Source organism: Kogia breviceps, chromosome 16, assembly GCF_026419965.1.
Source record: "Kogia breviceps isolate mKogBre1 chromosome 16, mKogBre1 haplotype 1, whole genome shotgun sequence".
Taxonomy (NCBI): Eukaryota; Metazoa; Chordata; class Mammalia; order Artiodactyla; family Physeteridae; genus Kogia; species Kogia breviceps.
The window spans coordinates 76,012,731-76,032,439 of record NC_081325.1 but is presented as its reverse complement, the minus strand read 5'-3'; the positions used below and the strand labels follow the sequence as shown (position 1 = coordinate 76,032,439).

At 39.9% G+C, this 19,709-nt stretch overlaps 1 protein-coding gene across 6 annotated transcripts in view; it reads right to left on the bottom strand.

The window, feature by feature from the left end:
* Positions 1-19,709, bottom strand: part of MYO16 (myosin XVI) — a 537,770-nt gene that overhangs the window by 118,538 nt on the left and 399,523 nt on the right. For all 6 annotated transcript variants that reach the window (XM_067016255.1, XM_067016250.1, XM_067016252.1 and 3 more), the window contains 3 exons: positions 19,008-19,183; positions 16,194-16,274; positions 15,711-15,916 (listed from right to left, as the gene is read on the bottom strand). In XM_067016255.1, the coding sequence (XP_066872356.1) occupies positions 15,711-15,916; positions 16,194-16,274; positions 19,008-19,183 (463 nt within the window). The remainder of the gene's footprint in view (positions 1-15,710; positions 15,917-16,193; positions 16,275-19,007; positions 19,184-19,709) is intronic.

Sequence of the window (19,709 nt, the reverse complement as noted above, 5' to 3'; positions counted from 1 at the left end):
AAGATTAATGAACCTGAAGACACAGTGACAGAAACTATCCAAAATGAAACACAGAGAAAAATGACTGAACAAAGATGAACATCAGTGATCTGTGGGACAACTTCAAGTACCTAATACACACGTAATTGTAGATTCTAAATGAGGCAATTGGAAGTGAGAAAGAAAAATTCCTCCATGAAAATATGGACAAAATTTTTCCAAATTTAATGAAAGCTGCACACTCATAGATACAAGAAACTCATAGATACAAGGAGCTTGATGAACCCCAAGCACAGGAAATATGAAGAAAACTTCTCCAAGATGCATCATACTCGAATTACTCAATTAACTTGTAAAAATATCTTTGAAAAATGAAGGTGCGAATGTACAACACCAAGAGTGAACCATGTAGACCATGGACTTTGGGTGACAATGATGTGTCAATGCAGGTTCATCTATTGTGACAAATGTACCACTTTGCTTGGGGATGTTGATAATGGGGGAGGTTGTGCATGTGGGGGGGCAGGGGGCATAGGGGAAATGTCTTTATCTTCCAGTCAACTTTGCTGTGAACCTAAAAGTGCTCTTAATATAGTCTATAAAAAATAAGTTGAATGGAAAAAAAAAAGTGAAATACATCTGTGACCCTTACACACATAGCTTGGAGGTGAGCCTTGGGTTCTTAAAAGGCTTTATTGTGTCACCTTCCAGGGCTCCCCCTCCTTCCCAGTCTCACTAGCACTTTCTTGCTCCTTAAGTCTCCCCTTTCCTGTCTTCCAGCCTGAAGTCTGGGGCTTTATTATCACCTCCATGGTGCATCCCTTTGACTGTGCCTGCATCTGGGGCTGAGCTGCAGGTTGACAGGAAAGAGAGAAGATCAATAGGGGTTCATCCCACCCTCCTGGGAGCTCTTCTGACTGAGGAAGAAAGTTCCCCTCCCTCAGAGAATTAGCTGCCTATGAGCCTTTTGCCACAGGCCTGCTTGAGATGAGGCATGAGAGATTGGAGGGGATAAAAACAATGCCTTTCCACATGCTTGGAGCTTTACTAGTTTCATGTCCTGCCCCTTGAGCCTGGAGTAGAGGAATTCTCCTGGAGCTGTTTCTACTTGCCCCAATACCAACTTCTGGGTTTACAGCTGCCCGGATTCCAGGCCAGTGGCTACTGGAAAAATGTGGGAAACTCATCATCAGCTCAATGATGACATTTCGACAAGTAGAGGGAAATTTATATTCAAAAAGAAGAATTTCACATTGCTAAAGTTCTACTGTAAGACTGGAGAAAAAAGAACTAAATAAACCTAGAGCAAGCAGAAGGAAAGAAGTAATAAATATAAGAGATGAAATCAGTGAAAGTATTTGAACAGAAAATAATAATCAAAATCAAAAGCTAGTTCTTTAATAAATAAAATTGATAAAACTCTAGCAAGATTGGTAAAGAAGAAAAAAAAAGACAGAAGACAAAATTATCAGAATAGAGAATATTGTCACAGACCCTGTAGATATTAAAGGTGTAATAAGGGAATGTTACAAACAACTCTTCATAGATCAATTCCTTTAAAACTACAAATTACTGAAATCCAACCAAGATGAACTAGGCAGCATGAATACCCTGAGAACTATTAAATAAATTGAATTCATCCTTAAAATCCTCCCAAATAAGAAATCTCCATGACCAAATGGTGTATCTAGTAAATTCCACCAAACATTTAAAGACCAATTAACACCAATTCTATGTAATCTTTTTCACAATGTAGAAGACAGGACACAATCTTAGAGAAAATGTTTGCCAATTAAATGTTTAATGTATACGTGTCTCCAGAATCTATAAAGAAGCCTAAACTTCAATCAGCCCACTGAAAAATTAGGCAAGACATTTGAACAGAAAATTCACCAAATAAGGTGTATGGATAGCAAACACGCCCATGGGAAGATGGCTGACGTCATTAGTCATCAGGGAAAAAGCAAAGTCAACTCACAATGAGATACCAGCTTATACCCATTAGAATGTAACAAATGACATGACTGATCACACCAAGTGTTGGAGAGGATGTGAGTAACTGGCACTCTCGTACCCTGCTGGTGGGAATACACAATGGTACAACCATTTTGGAAAAGAGCTTGGCGGTATTTTTAAAAGTTAAACATATGCTAAGCATATGCCTCAGCCATTCCACTCCCATAGTTTTACTCCCAACTCCACCGCCAAAAGGAAAACATGTCCATGTAAAGACTGGGACACAAGTGTTCATAGTAGCTGTACTGGTAATAACGAAATACCGGGAACAACCTAAATACCTATCAACAGGTGAGTGAACATTAAAAAGAAATACAGCCCAGCAAACCACTGATAACACACAACTACATGGTCGAATGTCAACATTACTATGCTGAGCAAAAGAAGCCAGATAAAGAGGACACAATTTATGGTTCCATTTGTAAAATATTTTAGGAAATGAAACTAATTTTTAGTAAACAAAAGCATCATGGATTGTTTGGGGATGAGGAAGCAGGGATGGGTAAGAAGGTGAGGCTACAAAAGGGGCAGGAGGAATCTTCCGGGGCCGATGGACAGGTGCACCATCTTGATTTGTGAAATGGTTTCTGAGATGTAGGTTTACGTCAAAACTTGTCATTTTTTTTTAGACGGAAAAGACAGGTGCAGCTTATTGTACATCAATCATAGTTTATTAAAACTGTTAAATCTTTTTTAGAAATAAATAAATTCATATTCATTAAAAGAATTCAGAGAAACTTAACAAAAAATCTGTTCTGGATGCCTACAATAGAAACTAAAGTTCTCGCTTCTTCTGATATTTAGTCTGTATGTAAGTAAACACCAGAGGAGTATCTCCTCTTGATGGAAAAAAAGCAAGGAAAAATGGATTTGACATTTGTTGTTTATCTGAAATTTAAATTTAACTGGGTATCCTGTGTCTTATCTGGCAACCTTACCTACTGCCCAGGCCCCAACACAGGCATCCGTACTTTTTAAAAAATTTAAAGCCCAGTGAGTCTACTGAGCTGCCATGGTTGAGAGGTACTGATTTAAAGAATTTGGTCTGACAAGTGCTTGGTGTGCGTACGTGTGTTGTGTGTTTAATGACACAGAATTTATAAACATTAGTGGAGGCATAAAGAGGAAGAAAATTCCCTGCAAAATGGTTTGAATGATTTATTAATCACTTCAATAGCAACAGCATAGCCATTAGCCACCAGCCTTGTACCAGGCCCTGTGTTAGGTTCTGGGGACACAATCTATGAGAGGACCCTTGTATATGTCACTAAGGTTCCATCTAGGTAAGGCTGTAAGGCGACATCATGGTAGAATGGGAAGACCTAACTCCTTTATTCCAAATCTTTTCTATTCCAGTACTTCCTATCCCAATAAGAGCTGGGACGGGAGAAGGTGCCCTTGACACTGCATTTCTAAGGTACTTTACAGCATGGCATGAAGAAATGACCCATTCTCAGTGGGCGTGCACCATGAGCGTATTCACTGAGAGGGTCCAACCCGTACTATGAAACAAGAAACACAACTAGGACACAGAAGTTGCTGCTAGATGAGGCTGTCGATCAATTGCCATGAATAAGGGGGCTGGGCTAAGCGTTGGGGGAAATGCAGGTCCTGTTATCAGCATGTGTACGCTTTATTTGGAGTAAGGATCAAAACACAATAACGAATTAGAAGCCAACATATAAAAGTACCTAATGAAACAATGCTCAGCTGTTCGCGCGCAGGAGGATGACTGTGGTGTCGATGTTGGTCTTGACAGTGAGGTGTATTGGGCATAGAAAGTAAATTCTCTTGCATCTGTACCTGCTCCAAATACATCTTTCACTGGGACAAGAGCGGCAGAGTTTTACATAGCCATGGAATGACTCCTCTTAGTAAGTCTCTTCCTGATAAATCTGTAAAAGTCAATCTAGAAATGATGTGTAGGTTATCTCTAATGGGAAATGTATAGATATAGCTGTCTTGTTTTATTATTTTGTTAAATAATCATTGCTTTATTAAATCTAATGCATAAATGATTACTTCTATTCCTCAGCTTTGTAGAGATCTAATAGAAGTTTCTTCAAAAAAAAAGGGAGGGCGTAATTTTGCTGAATGCCACATTTGGTATTCTAGTTCTTGAGTGGGACTCTGATTTTTAGTGTCAGGATGATCAGAGCTGGAAAAAAAGTCACACTGCCCCATCTCTAACCATCTGTCAGTTGTCGAGAAGGCTTTTCACTCCTATTAAAATCTTTTTCTTCTTGAGTCCCTCACTATGTGCATTGATAATTTTCAGGTCACTTTGCATGATTCATTTTCCTGCAAACTTCATTGTTTTGAATACATTATAAGTTCCTTCCTAATATAAGTTATCCCATTTTTGACAGCTGTGAAGAAAATAGCTGAGAATGATGTACAGAAATACACTGGGATTTTTCTTTTTTGGTCATAAGTGGAGAGAGATCCGTAAGAATATTAGTTTAAAAACACATTGTCATCACCATACTTTTAAAACCATGGATTAAAAAGTAGTAAGGATTTCCTAATAATAAAACAAATTACTTTTATTTCAAAACTGATTTCTACTAAATGTAGAAATCTCTATTTCACATAATTTAAATATTTATTAACTTGCTACAGAAGTAAATTTTCAAGTTTAAGTAATAGGGTCTCACAATAAAGTAGTTGTAGTGAATGATTCAAGTGAGTATATTGTGGAAATAGTATTAAATGGGTCAGCCCGACTTGTAAATTACTCTTAGTTAGTAATAGCTTCTCCCCTAAACATAGATCATCAATCTAGTGTCTGTTGTGATGTTTTTATTCCTAAAAATATTTTTACTGCATAAATTGATCCTTCCCTTGCAATAAAACAGAGGGTACTTTCAGTTAACAAAGCATTTCAAAGAACAAAGAAAGAACCATCAAATGAAAGTCATTTAAAAAATCAATATAGAGCACTAATCCAAGGATTATTGTACAGTTATGGCTAGGAATTTCAGAGAATGACTCAGTGCTTTTGGGGGAGTGAGAATATTATTAAACTGCGACAAAGGCAAGACTGGGACCATTATCTCACCCTACCCTAACGTTTAAATGGCTACCCTAAGATGGAAATGTTTAGGGACTTCCCTCGCGGTCCAATAGTTAAGACTCCGTGCTTCCACTGCAGGGGGCATGGGTTCGATCCCCGGTTGGGGACCTAAGATCCTGCATGCCACGTGGCATGGCCAAAAAGAAAAGGAAATGTTTAGGCATAATGAAACCATATATTTTACGGTGGTTTGAAAATGACAGCTGGTTTGAGTTAGGAACGCATCATAGGTTATCAATGAATACTACATCTTGGACACACAAGGTAGAGCTCAACTATAAAACTATACAGAAAACTAAAACGTTATTAGCTTATTGAACAAATGCTTGTTGGTCACCTGTTACATGCATATAGTGGAAGGTTTTCCTTAACAGGGCTTATAATCTACTGGGAATGACAGAGATGAAAGATTCCTGGTAATGAAATGCAGTGAAACTCATGAGAAGGTTAAGTGCAGGGTAAAGATAGTTTGGGCGACCAATGTCCTGGTTTGCCAGGGACAGTCCCAGGTTATACCTGTATTTCTGTCAAAATTATTAACAGTGGCCCCATTTCACTCTTAAACATGCCCTGGTTTGGTCAATATACTATATGATCACCCTTATCTCTGGCAACACAAAATATTAGATTCTAGAATAATTTTTCCTGTTAATATTCTGCTCTAGGACCAGGGAAATAGTTCTAAATTTAGTGTGTATGGCATTGGTATCCAAATAACCTTATGGTTAGTATTTACTCATTGGACTTGATGTGAAATTGATAAGCGATTTGGTAGCGATATACACACCAAATGAGATCTATATTAGTCACATCATTAACATGACTACTACCCACTGAATGTTTCTGTCCCCCCCACAAAAAAAACTCATATTCTGAAGCCCCCCTACCCAATGTGACTGTATTCGTCTATAGGGCCTCTAGGAGGTAATTAAGGTTAAATGAGTTCATAAGGATGGGGCCCTAATCCAACAGGACTAGTATCCTTGGAAGTAAAGACACCAGAGAGAGTTTTTCTGTCTCTCTCTGTCTCTCTGTCTCTTTCTGTCTCCATGGCACCTTGATCTTGGATTTCCAGTCTCCAGAACTGTAAGAAAATAAATGCCAATTGTTTAAGCCACCCAGACTATGGTATTTTGTTACGACAGCCCAAACAGACTAATATAATGACTAACTGCTCAGAATGTTACACTGAAGAGTCCCCAGCTCCACCAAGACATATGGAACCTTTTTAGCTAAGTCTGAGCCAAGTTAGAAAAATGGAAAGAATGCTTCTGAAATAGTAATTTCATATGCATATGGAATTTTGGACATTTAATTCAGAAAGTCAAGATAATCAGATTTGGGATTTCAATTCCTTTGGAACGGAGTATCTCTGGACTTGAATTTATAAGACGTATTAATCTTTGAACTTTCTTTTCTCACTGGGAATTTAACAACGGAAGAAGATTCATAGTCAAATTTGGGAATATTTAGGCCACTGGGATTTTATTATTTGAGTTGCTCTTTTGTTTTAATATTTTCATTTATTCTGGTTGCAGAATCCCTGATGGGCTCTGTTGGACAGTGTGTCAGGACGGGTTTGGGATGGGAAATGAAATTCATTTATAGTCTTGAATACAGAGTGGCCTTGAAATCAATTACAGTAATGCAATGTTGGCCCACTGCAGAATCTTTGGGTACAAAAATCCATATTGCTTCTCAGTGGTCCCAGAAAGATACATCAGAAAGCAGTGGGTGCTCATGAAGATGGGGCGAGAATATTCTGAAAGACTCAGACGTCCCCCCAAGAGCAGAACCACCCCCCTTGTTATTTGTAGGCTTCCTGGATGCGTTCTCTGTTTCAGAACACAAAACAATGCAGAGGATTAGCCAAGGGCAGTGCCTCTTCTTTTCTGATGTTCCCTTAGATATGGAGGTAGGGTGACACTCTGGGTCACTCTCTAATCCTTCACGATCCATGAGGGAAGGCGAAGTGACTGACTAATCTAAGTGGTAATTTTGGAGAGAAAAAAACAAAACAAAACAGGGGATTCTCAGCTGTTTGAGAACAAACTGCTTGCAGAGGAATGCTTGTCCTCCTTCTCTTCTCCCAGCCTTGCCTGAACAGCAGCCCTCATTGAGAGGTCTACCTGAGCCCAAACTGTCCGCAATTGGGGGGGGGGTGCAATTCTGCCTAATTCTGGGGTTCTATTAGCAGACACTTTGCCTCTCACACCAAGCAGTGTCCTTCATCCTAGACTTTACATGCAAGAAAGATAACATTTTGATGATTTCTGTCTTCTCACTTTGGTCAAGAACTGGGTAAGAAAAATGATATGAATCAGGTCTCCTCAAAGGTCCTAATGATGACCTGAGCTTCTTTGTCGACTCCTGAGTTATGAGGATCATTTAGATACCATGAATGAAAACTATCATATACTAAGGATCCTACTACATAACACTGTTGCCCTATAAAGAGAATTAAATAATTTATAATAATGAAACAAGCAACTTACAGGTAATTATTTAAAACTGGTTTGGCCCCGCAAGCAACGTCATTTTGCGCTTATGTTTTCCCTGACATAACTTATAATTTAAAAAGTAAAGGCATAATGGCATTTTGATTCCGTAAAATGCTAGTATAAAATAAGAGTGAATGAATAACAATGAAGAGAAGTGAATGGTGAAGGCATGAGTGAAGGAACGAATGCTGTCATGGCACATCACCCAGCTTATCAGAGTAGAAATGAGGATTGAAGCCAGATGGTGCATATGTACAAAAGCAAACATTGTCACCTTTCATTATCTGTCCCCTTTTCTATGGAAAAATGTCCCCCAAATCTATCAGAAAGAGGAGGGGTGGGACAAGACAAAGGGTTAGGTACTCCTGGGTCAAAACCCACCTCTGTTTATGCCAACAAAGTTTACTGGAAGCCCTCCTCACCCGTTCGTTGACCTGCTGTCTTTGGCTACTTTCTGCCATGAGGCAGAGTTGAGTATACATAGGTCAGTGACCTTGTGGCCTGTAAGCCTACCATAGTCACTATTTGGTCTCTTAAAGAAAACGTTTTCAGACGTCCAGAGTGGATCACGGGGTAATTTATGATTCCTAATACATTGAACAGTATAACAAATTCCCAATAAAGATACTTAATTATGTTTAAATTGAAATCGCTTCGAGAATCTATTATACTTCTCTTTCCTATTTTATATTTCATTGAAAAGCGGCAGGCCCTCTTTCCTTCCAAATGTCATTAAACCTTAGACGATCAGCCAACTCTGCAGAGTGGTTTTAGCAGAAAGAATACGTTGAGACTTGGCAAAATCTCCCAGAAGAAAATGTATCCTTTGCCAGTTGAATTAGAATATTTAACAGCTCTCGAACGTTATTAACTCACGTTTCTATTAAAGATGTATTGACAGTAACTGACATCACTTCCAAGGAACAAAGAAAACTTTTCGATGATTCCAACCCAGATCTGTAGCTGTGATTCTGCTGGGCTGGGCCGCTGCTGCCCACTAGTTTAATCCAATCAGCTGAAGTATGTCTCTCTTCGTCCCTCTCCCCGCACCCAATTTAACATCATGGCTATGTTCTTTCACAGCCTGCCCTTTCAGCAACAACTGTGTCATTTAAACAAGCTAAATGACTCACACTATTTCCGTGAGGGCTCTCATCCAGTAACAATCTCACAACACAGATCATGCGCCCTCACCTTGCCAAGCATAATACCAGTCCCTGTGGTGCTTTTATTGGACAAGCCCTTCTGTCTTTTCCAAATAAGGGCACCTCATTAAAGGATCAACCTCTCCCCATGGTGATGGTGTCCCGCTCTCCCCTGCCAACCACAAAGAAGTCCACAGATGAATGATGTGACCCTTCCACACTTGCCACCCAAGACCCACAGCTAGATTCCAAAAGATGCCCCTTCTAAATCTGGAAAAAGACGAACATTTAGGAGGTTAGCACCCTGAGAAGAGTAGAGATACAAAGGACTAAAATCTGGCACAGCCTCGGATGACCATGAAAAAGCCATGATAATTATAATGTCACAAACATACAGGGTATTGAAGAAAGCTTTGAAAACGATGGTACAGTGCCATACAAGGTACCAGGCATGGCACCTTACCTTTAAAGACACCTCAAAACTGTTTCATCAGCACTGCCTCATATTATTCTTTCCCTCAATTCCACAATTTGGAAAATAAAATGCTGGTATTACAGTATTCAGCACATCAAACGCACATACACTTACTGGTGAAGGATGATATACTAGCAATTCATAGGTATAGGTATAGGCATGACTATTGAAATTTTTTTGTTGTTCCTGAAGCCAAGCAAGACTCTGTGGGGCTCCTGGGCACGGGAGCCCCTCTTTTTGGCCTCCATGACCTTCTCTGAGCTCCAAGGGGGAGGTTCAAACAGTTGCTAATCAGGGAAGGGAGGGGATGCAGAGACAAGTGGGGAGCAGTCAAGAATCAATAGCGCAGCCTTGGGGCAGGGTTCTGGTTCCGCCTCAAGGGATACACATAAGATGTCTTTGAGTGCTTTACAGAACTAAAACCCCCAACAAATGGAAGATGTTAGCATTCTTCATTCCAGATTAAAAGAACCACAGAGGCCCATCAGGAGATCACCTGAGGCCAGATTAAAGGAACCACACAAGCCCATCAGGAGATCATCTGAGGCCATATTAAAGGAATGCAGGCCCTGCACACACCCTGCATCTTACCAGCAACCCCACCCTTGAACTATTGCTATAAAACTCCTCACCAAATCCTCCCAGGTTGGGACACACAGTTTTTGAGGGGCACAAGCCCGCTGTGTCCCTCTTTGCCTCGCAAAGCAATAAAGCTCTTCTCTTCTACTTCACCCAAAACTCTGTCTACTGAGATTCAATTCAGTGCTGGTACACACAGGCAGAGCTTTAGGCATCATTCCCAATTACTTGCATGTTCTCCCTTCAAGAAGATGTGGTAGCTTGTCCCAAAGTTGGCCACTTGCTTGCTTCCCAGTGAAAATATCTCAGCTGGTCGGCAACTGCTTTGACCAATAAGATACAGGGGGAGTGATGCTGTGCTAGTTCCCAGCCCAGCTTGTAAGGAGACTGCAAGTTTCCTTCCTTGCCCCTTGGAACCATGAGCTGCCAGGTAAGAAGTCCAGATGATTCTGCTGGAGAGAGAGACCACATGAAGGAACATCCAGGCACCAGACACAGGGATGAAGATGCCGTCTTGTCCATCCAGCCCAGCTGACACCAACCTCTTTTGCTGTATGGCTGCAATGGATGGAGAAAACCCAAGCAAGAAATGCCCCACTAAGCCCAGTTAACCCACAGAACTGGGAGAAATAACAAATTGCTGTTTTATGCCGCTAAGTTTTGGGGCAACTGCTAACTGAGCCAGAAGTGTACATAGCCCTACTCTTTGTTATGTGCTCTGGGGTACTTCCCACGAATAAGACACTTCTCCACCCCACTGATGTTGGCCTGGGCCATGTGACTGCCTTTAACCCATGGAATGTAAGAGAGTGACAGATGCTGCATCTCAGCACAAGTTGTAGCAGCCACTCGGCCATGTCTCTTCTCCCCCAGCACAGAAAGGGTATGTCCTAGATCTGGGCTATTCCTGAACCCCAGGGTGCATCATGAAAAAGAGGCCCAAATCAGAGCTGATTCGAGCTGAGGTGTGCAACTTCTAAACACAGTCAAACATAATGTAACAGAGAAAGAAACCTTCGTTGTTTGCAAGCCACTGACTTGGAATTTTATGTTCTACAGATTGTATTGGTGAGAGTTTGTCTTTTACAATGCCATCAGAAAAATTCTCACAAACTGAAGAATCCAACCAACATTAGAGACAGTTGTTGAAATGGAAGAGGATGTCAGATCTGTTTTGTTCGGTTTCACAGAGTTTGGAGCCAGAAGGACGATGGCTGGTCGGCATATTATGTTATGGCGTCTCTGCACATACGCAATAATACCTGCCCTCATCTTAGGAGCATACGGTCTAGGACGGGGCAGCAAATTGTTTTCTGTAGCGGGCCAGAGAGTAAATATTTTAGCTTGTATGCCAAGAGGCAAACTTGAGGAGATTACATAGGTATATATGTAACCATTTAAAATTTGACAATTGAAAATTGTAGAGGACATTCTTAGCTCTCAGGTCATACAAAAGTAGGTGGCAGGCCGGATCTGATCTGGTGCCTATAGCTTGCTAACCTCTGCTCTAGTGGTTAAGTGGTTAAATATTCACATAAATGAATATTTCCAGTGAGCAAATAATAAGTAAAACACCTAAGGCCTTTTTGAAGCTTAGAGAAGAGACACAAACCAATTTTGGATTTTATAAATGACTTTTCAACAGAGAGGATGCTTGAGTGAATCTTAAATATCAAGTAAATGCCATTGAGTAAATAGAGAAAAAGATAGAAAGAATATGATTCCATGAACAAAGACACAAGTTTTTGAAATCACATGATATGTGCATGTAAAGTAGACTTCTTCCCATTAGCACGAGAGTATCAAGTAATACGAACACAGTCCCCAAAACTTCCCAGCATAACTTGTCCAGCTATGCTACCTACTGAGACCATATAAACACACACCTATGAACACAGGTATTCGCAGCCAGCTCAGCCTGCCGTAACAAAATCTCACAGACCTGGCGGGTTAAACAACAGAAGTTTATTTTCTGACAGTCCTGGAGGCTGGGAAGCCCAGGATCAAGGTGTAGGGCAGTTAGTTTCTACAAGGTCTCCTCCTGGCTTGCAGACAGCTGCCTTTCCACTGCATCCTCAGATAGCAGAGAAGAAGGACATGCTCTCTGGTGACTTTTCTTATAAGGACACCAATCCTATTGGATCAGGACCCCACCTTTAGGACCTCACTTAACCTTAATTACCTCTTTATAGAACCCATCTCCAAATACAGTCACATTGGGGGGTACAGCTTCAACGTATGAGTTTTTGTGGCAGGAACAATTCAGTCCACAGCAATAGGTGATCCAATTATGTATCATGACTTGCACATAATAATTTACTTCTATTGCTCCTTTCCTTCCTCCTCGTATACCCAAACTTGTGAGGTTTCTTGCCATGGAGATAGGACCTTGCATCTTTACTACCCCATTCAGAAACTACTGATGCTATTAGGGAAAAAATTCAACAAGCATGCTTCTCGTTTAATCAAAATAGGATTTCTCGACAAACACAATTCTCCGGTTTTGATTAGGAAGACTCAGAATGATGGACAGTTATTAAAGCCAGGACACCAGGAAGCGAATTTGCAATACCATCGTGTCCACCTACAGATTCCGCAGAAATGTCCATTATCCACATTTACTGTCATGTTGGGTTTCAGAAGCAATAAATGCTGTTGAGATGAGTAGGTGCTGGTTTCAAAATTGGACATATTTTTCTTCTCTGTCCAGCATTTTTGTGGTAACCATATTCCTCTTTGTAAACTAAACAAAGTAATTTGTTTGATTGGTTTTTATTCTCTAACAGTTAAGACAAGGTGATACAAATAGAAAAGAAATGTTTTACATAGGAACTGTTATCTGATATTTTGGCAACCAGAAACTTCTATTGAATTGCACCTCGAGGCTTTGTTTATACAACGATGCTTGATTGCCTGGGGGAATTTCAAGGTTCTGATGAGCTTTCTGAATAAATACGTTACTTGTTGATGTGACAATGTGTGGATCGTGTCTTATTCAAGTTCTGTAGAAACTGATAATCTCTCTACAGATCAGTGTTTTTGTGATAATATCCCAGATGGGCGTCCTTTATGTAAGAGAGACGGTGACAAATTCCCACTGAAGTACATTAATAATTCCGTTTCTACTGATGTCCAATCACAAATAAAGATGATAAATTGAAATCACATCTCCTTTTACGTAAGGGGCTGGTTAAAGAAAAGCAGAGATTTCCCAAAAGTATCATCTCCCATCCCCACTATTCTTTTCAACGAACATAGTGCAGCTATCGTCTCTGTTATGGAGAAACATGACTTTACACTGAACAGCTATTAATCTCCAATGCCAGCTTCCTTCCTAAAACACTGACTAAAACCCAAAACGCATAGGTGTTGTGACTGAATAAGACATGGTCTCTGCCTAGAGGTCAGAGTAAAGCAAGAAATGCATATATATGGAAGACTGTACTTAATTTTAAAAGATAATCATTGCATATACTGTTGTAATAGAGATAAGGAATTCTGGTAGGTATATATGTATATATGTCAAACTAGACAAATACAAATAACAAAGGTAAAATGATTTTCTAATTATTATGATACATAATATTGGGAACACACACATGTACACACATGTACACACACAGCCTTTTCTGGGAAAATAGGACAATTCAAGTGATTGCCTGTTGGAGTAGCAGTAAGGAAGATCCATGCAGCTACTAAAGATTATACCAGAGAAACGCTGAGGGACACTTTAATGCCAAGCTGCTTTGATTCCATGACTCAAAGACATTCTAACAAAATAAAGAGCAGAAAATGCATTGAATGCACTTTAAAAAATATTCATAGGGTGAGATTAATCCTATTTAATATCCAGTGCAGGAATCCACTCACAGTGCTTCTGAAACTTCAAGTGCATCCAGATCACTTGGAAATCTCAACAAATTTGCAGATTTTAATTCAGTAAATCAGTAAATTCCTGAGATTTTACATCCTCAACAAGTTCCCTTTGATTACCAAGGCATTCACCTACTTCCAACCCTTGTCTGGGGAAAACCAAAACCAAACAAAGATGTAATCCCCATGTGAGTAGATGTTCTAGGGCAGAAGTTCTCAAAAGGCTGTCCACACACCAGCAAGATCAGCATCACCTGGGAACTCACTAAAAATGCTAATTCACGGACCTCACCTAGACCTACTGAACCAGGAACTCTGGGGCTGCTGCCCAGGAATCTGTATTTTAACAAGCCTATGATGGACACTAACGTTGCAGAACCGTGATTCTCAGCACGGCTTGGCAAGGGAGTCGGTGCTGCTGAGTGAACTACAGTTTATCAAGGCTGGTGACCCTCTGAGACCATATGATGCCAGCAGATAACAGCACCGTACCCCTCCCCATCAGACGAACCAGGGGGTCCTTGGACCCCACTCTCTGTTGACTGTCATTCAGAAGGTCTGGGGTAAATGTGGGAATCTATTACTTTAAACTTGTTTATGGGCAGGTTTTAAACTCATTGATTCGAAGACCACTTGGACTTAAAGGGGTGGGAAGGCTGACTTTTAATACTTAAACTGTAAAGTGTGAGAAATATATACTCATTAACAGACCAAACATTTCTGGGGACTATAAATGGACGTCCCCTGAGGGAACAGAAAGAGGCAGAGCAGAGCTGTCCCTACCAGATACCTCTTAATGTACAATAAGCAGTGATGTGACACCACCATCCCTACCCAACAAAAGAACAAATTAATTCTTATATTCAGCACATATTAATTCTTAATGTATCCCTGTGTAATGCCCAACTTTGCAGTTCTTCCCTATAAATAGTAGACAGTGTGTCTATTAGCTCATGAATTAGCATCTTTTAAGTTTTTAAACACAATTATCTTGTCTATCTACACTATACACTCTGCAGGTTAAACATATTCATTCTCCAGATACTTTATCCTGAAATGTGGTGGATTTTATCTCCTCCCTTCTGAATAGTCTATCAGCTCTTTGAGAATGAATGGCTCATATGATGTTTATTTTCTTATTTGTGTCTTTGTGAAATTTACCAAAATACACAATAAACAGATGCTACTTCTATCTTCTGGAAAAACAAATGTGATACAAATTAAACATAGAATTTTCGTCAGAGTTTAAATATTATACCCTTTGTTCTGATTATTGCCAACTTGGTGATTTAAGTTTTTTGGTTGATTGCCTTGCTTGAATTTAGCAGCTTCTTCAAACCAGTGGCTCAAATGGAACTTCTGGTCAACAAAATCTTAAAATCTCTTTTTTCGTTAGGTGAATGGTTTGCCAAACAGATTTCTCCATACTATTTGTACAGTTAGTTTTTACCCATAAATGCTAGATTTTATACCTGTAATACTGATATTATTTTATGTCAATGTTATTTTTAAATTTCATGTGTTTACATAAGATTACCAAATACTTTCTTGTTTCCTTTTTGCCCAACCTTCCTTTTATTGTTTGATTGCCTGAAAACAGATATCCTCGTTATTTTCACTGCCTGTATTCCAATAAAAGTTTATTTACAAAAAATACGTAGTGGGCTGGATTTGCCCATGAATGCAGTTTGCCAACACTTGACCGAAAAAAAAAAATTTGTTCATACATATAAAAGGAGAAAATAATCTCATACTTCATTTCTTATACTAAATTATAATTTTCATGTCAATATTATAAGCAACAATTTTATAAATGTTTAACTCCAAGGAAACCTAAATTTAAGGGAACACAAAAATTGTTTCCAAGCTATCGGGTCTACAGTAAAGTTTAGTCGCTTTTTATATAAGCTTTAGTCAGTGTATTTCATTGCTTCCCAGAGTATTTTGTCTACTCAGGATAAAAGAACATGAATAATAAAAGAAATGCCAGAAAAGAAAACAGAAGATCCACGCTACAATATTATCTACATTTTCCTGGGAAGAATGGACACAAGAGCAAAACCTACCTTGACAGGAAATCCGAGAAGGAAAGGCGGACAGGGTATCCGTGTCGGATGATCTTCACCATCTCCAGAACCCCAATGTACTGCAGCTGAGCAGACACGTAAAAATTATCAAAAGTATCTGGCAGCCTCGAGTTATTGGGCTTGATGCAATGAATAAAGTGCGGAGTGCACTTCTGAAGTTTTCCAGTAATATCCGTCAGAGTTTTCTAAGGAGAGAAGTAAAGCACAACTGATTCCCCAAAGAAGACACCGACTGACAAGGTAAAGCAATTTTTAAATAAAAATCTTTATCTTCAATCCATGATTCTTATTTATTACGCATTCACTTGCTCTGTGTGTGTGTGTGTGTGTGTGTGTGTGTGTGTGTGTGCATGCTTACTTTTTTGAAGGTCCTTAAGTGCTGAAAATGGAGGAAAATTCCATGTAAACCCTCTACAGTTGATATAATCAAGGAAGTTTTTGAAATCTGAAAACTTCACTAACCCTGAGTTGCGATGCAATGGTGGCCGGGCCTCCCCGGTCTAGTCTTTGAAGAAATGTAGAATTTCCTTTCTTTTTTAATAACTGTAATGAAAACAAAAGGAAAGGGTGAGCGGGTTTATTTTACTAAATTCCAGTTTAGAGGGAAAAAAAATTAACCCTCTGATTCATATAAATTCACTTACAGGCAGATGTAGATTTAAAACAGACTATAAAAATCAGTGCCAAATGATTTTCCGTAATGGTACTATGAGCTAGAAAAACGGGCAACTACGTGTAAAATAACCATTTCTGTAGCCTTTCAAGTCCATGGCTGTCACGAACCTGCGTCTACTTTAATTTGAGAAGAGACAGATGTTGACTTGCTTGGTGGTACAATAAACTCACCCTGGTATCCTGATTGTATTACTAATTGTGCATGTTTATCATGAAATGTAGCTTACTCTGCGGTAAAAGGATACTATTGATATTTTACATTACAAAGATTTGATGTTTTAACAATCACTGGTTTGTTCCATAAGTTTAACTATAATCAGTGTCCTACTCATTTTTTCTTTCCCTCCCTTTTCTTTTCCTTTTTTTTAACGACTAAAAGGGGTTAGTAAATTACTTGCCTGTGAAAAATGACAGTAGACTGTTTTCTTCGATAAGTAGTTATATATAGCTCTTAAAAGAAAATAATTCATACGTAGCAAAGATTAAATGAAAATGCAGATAAAAGAAGTCAGTGAAAATGAAGCCAGTGGGTGAAGAAAGAAAGGGCAGAAAGTAATTAATTAAATCCCACCAGGGGTTAAAAGAAACCTCAGCCACTAATGTACTATTACATTTCACAAAATCATACAGACTGAGACCAACAGATCTATCGATCCAAAATCATTTATCTTAAAATAAAAGGTCTCGATAGAACAAAAAATTTGATGAAACATTCTTGTCAATATGGTGCTATTGCTATCATGGCAATAGCTCATTTCCTTCCGTTGAGATGAACGGTCAGGCTGAAAAGATCAATTGTAACTGACAAGGGAAAGGAAAACGAAGCGATTTTGGTCTAAGATCAACTTGTTTTCTACAAACACAAAGCCGAACGTGATGCTCAGTTGAAGGGTGGGAGACGGCTGCCCTGCTGGTCACAGGGGTGGGTGTGCAGGGGTGAGGGCCCTCGGAGGGAAGAGAGGAATGGAACACTTAAGGAAAAATCCGAATAAATAAATCTTCATCCCTTGAAATTGAACACTCAATTTCCCTTTCTGGGTGGAGGAACTGCTGTGAATTATCTCGCTTTGGCAGTCCTTCGGGGAAAAGACTAATGCATCTATGCCTGGTAATGTTTAATAATTAAGGTGAAAAATCACAGTTTGGAGGTGTGTGGCGACTTCTTGCTCATGATTTCCAGGATGATTGAGAAAGGAAGGGCCAGAAGTTTCAGCGAGACCACCAGGAATAGAGATTGAGCTTACAAGGGGAACACTTTGTCCTTTGTGTGTAAAAGATGCCATTTTATATGCAATGAGATTGAATTCCTGTGATGGTCCAGTTCTGGAACAACTTTATCAAAGGATCCTTAAATCTAGGGTCTAATGGCTAAACACACACACACGCACTCAGGAGCGCGCACACACACACACACGCACACACATTTCTAAGAGGCTGTGCACATTTCTGCCATTCTTCTATAATACAGTTGATTTTAATTATGCTTTTATTTTAATTGGTAAGTTAAAATGCATTTCAGCAAGCTACAATGGCTGAATTTCTAAGATTGATTGTCCTGGACACCTTCCCAACCATATTTCTCATTTTTAAAGAGTTTTTATAAAGGCAAGCAAAACAATCTGGGCTACAACCGGGCACTGAATTCATAAACGTAAAACATTTCAGTTTGGAACAACTCTTCACTGAATTTTGTGTTCTATTTTACCAATCGTCAGAGTCTTTAGGTTGTAAATACATCCACGGTGGTGTGGGACAAACACCCATTAATGGTATAGATGAAACTATTTGCGGGGCAGGAATACAGACGCAGACGTAGAGACTGGACGTGTGGACACAGGGCAGCGGGGGTGGGGTGGGGCGAACTGGGAGATTAGGTTTGACATAAATACACCACCACGTGTAAAACAGATAGCCAGTGGGGACCTGCACTATAGCACAGGGAGCTCAGCTCGGTGCTCTGTGCTGACCTAGATGGGTGGGCTGGTAGGGGAGGGAGGTCCAAGGGGGAGGGGATATGGGGATATATGTATACATACAGCTGACTCACTTCGTTGTACACCAGAAACTAACACAACATGGTAAAGCAACTATACCCCGATAAAAAACTTAGCATTAAGCTGAAATAAATTAAAAATCTACAAAACACAGTGAAAACACTCTAGGACCTGAGAAATACACTGTGTCTATATGAGAAACTACAATTTATTGTTTAGAGACCTAAAGCCTCTGAAGTGATTAATATCAACAGAATAAGGTAGCTAAGTTGATTCCCTTTGATCCTACTGTCCCTGAAGTTACCTCCCATTCATCAAAAAGACAGTCGCAGAGATGAGATGTAAACAGGATGCCACACAGACAACAAATAAAATGACTGCTACTCTATTTGCTACCAAATTTCCACTCCACTGCACCTTCTTATAACTGTCCTCTCTCACGGGGTTGTGCTTGAGGTAAGCAGTCTTTCTTTCAATTTTTAAAATTAAAATATCAATTTATTTCCCTTAGCATTGAGGATTGTGCTCTTTTTTCTTTAAAAGAAGCAGCGAATGTGCTACTAAGCAAACTTCAAAACAACCAGACATGAATCATAAACACTCCTACCTTACTAAGTTCTAGATAATTCCTGTTTTCTCCAATCATTGAAGAAGCTGTCATTTTCTTACTGAGCCAGGCAGATTTATGTCCTCTGAATTTAAAAGAAGGAGAGGAAGGTACGAGGGCTCCTGTTGGTGACAGTTTCGACTGGAACAAATGATTGATCATGACATTTTCACTAGCTAGGAAATAAATAAATGAACATTGTAAGCGGCATGAAACTCACAATTCACGCAAAGCATTAAGCTGACGCCATCCGAGCGTTCTAACCACTACCACGTTCTGAGCGGGCACGGAATTCAGGACTCTACCTTTCCCTTTGCCTCTTTTTCATCTTCCCCACTACCCATCACGCTGTTTGATGAATTCTGACCTCTTTTGCCCTTTGGTCCACATCCCATGCTTTCCTGTCCCTCACCTGAGCCCCGAATCCCTTGCTCTTGAATTGGGTGGCACTTACTGCTCTCCTAACAGCCAGAACTGGATCGGACCTGCTCAGACCTAAGGGGCCTCAGTGCACTTGACCAAGTCATGAAATGGTTTTGGTCAGCAGCTCTCCGTCCCAGGAAAATAACTGCCGGGGACACCCCCCCCCCCCAAGGAACCACCTCTCTCCGAGTGGAATGCAGACATTGGGAAGCTCCTGCCTCAGCCGTTAGGGTGAAAAGTGCCTCGTTTTCTGACCCAGTTAAGCTGGAAAGGTGAAAG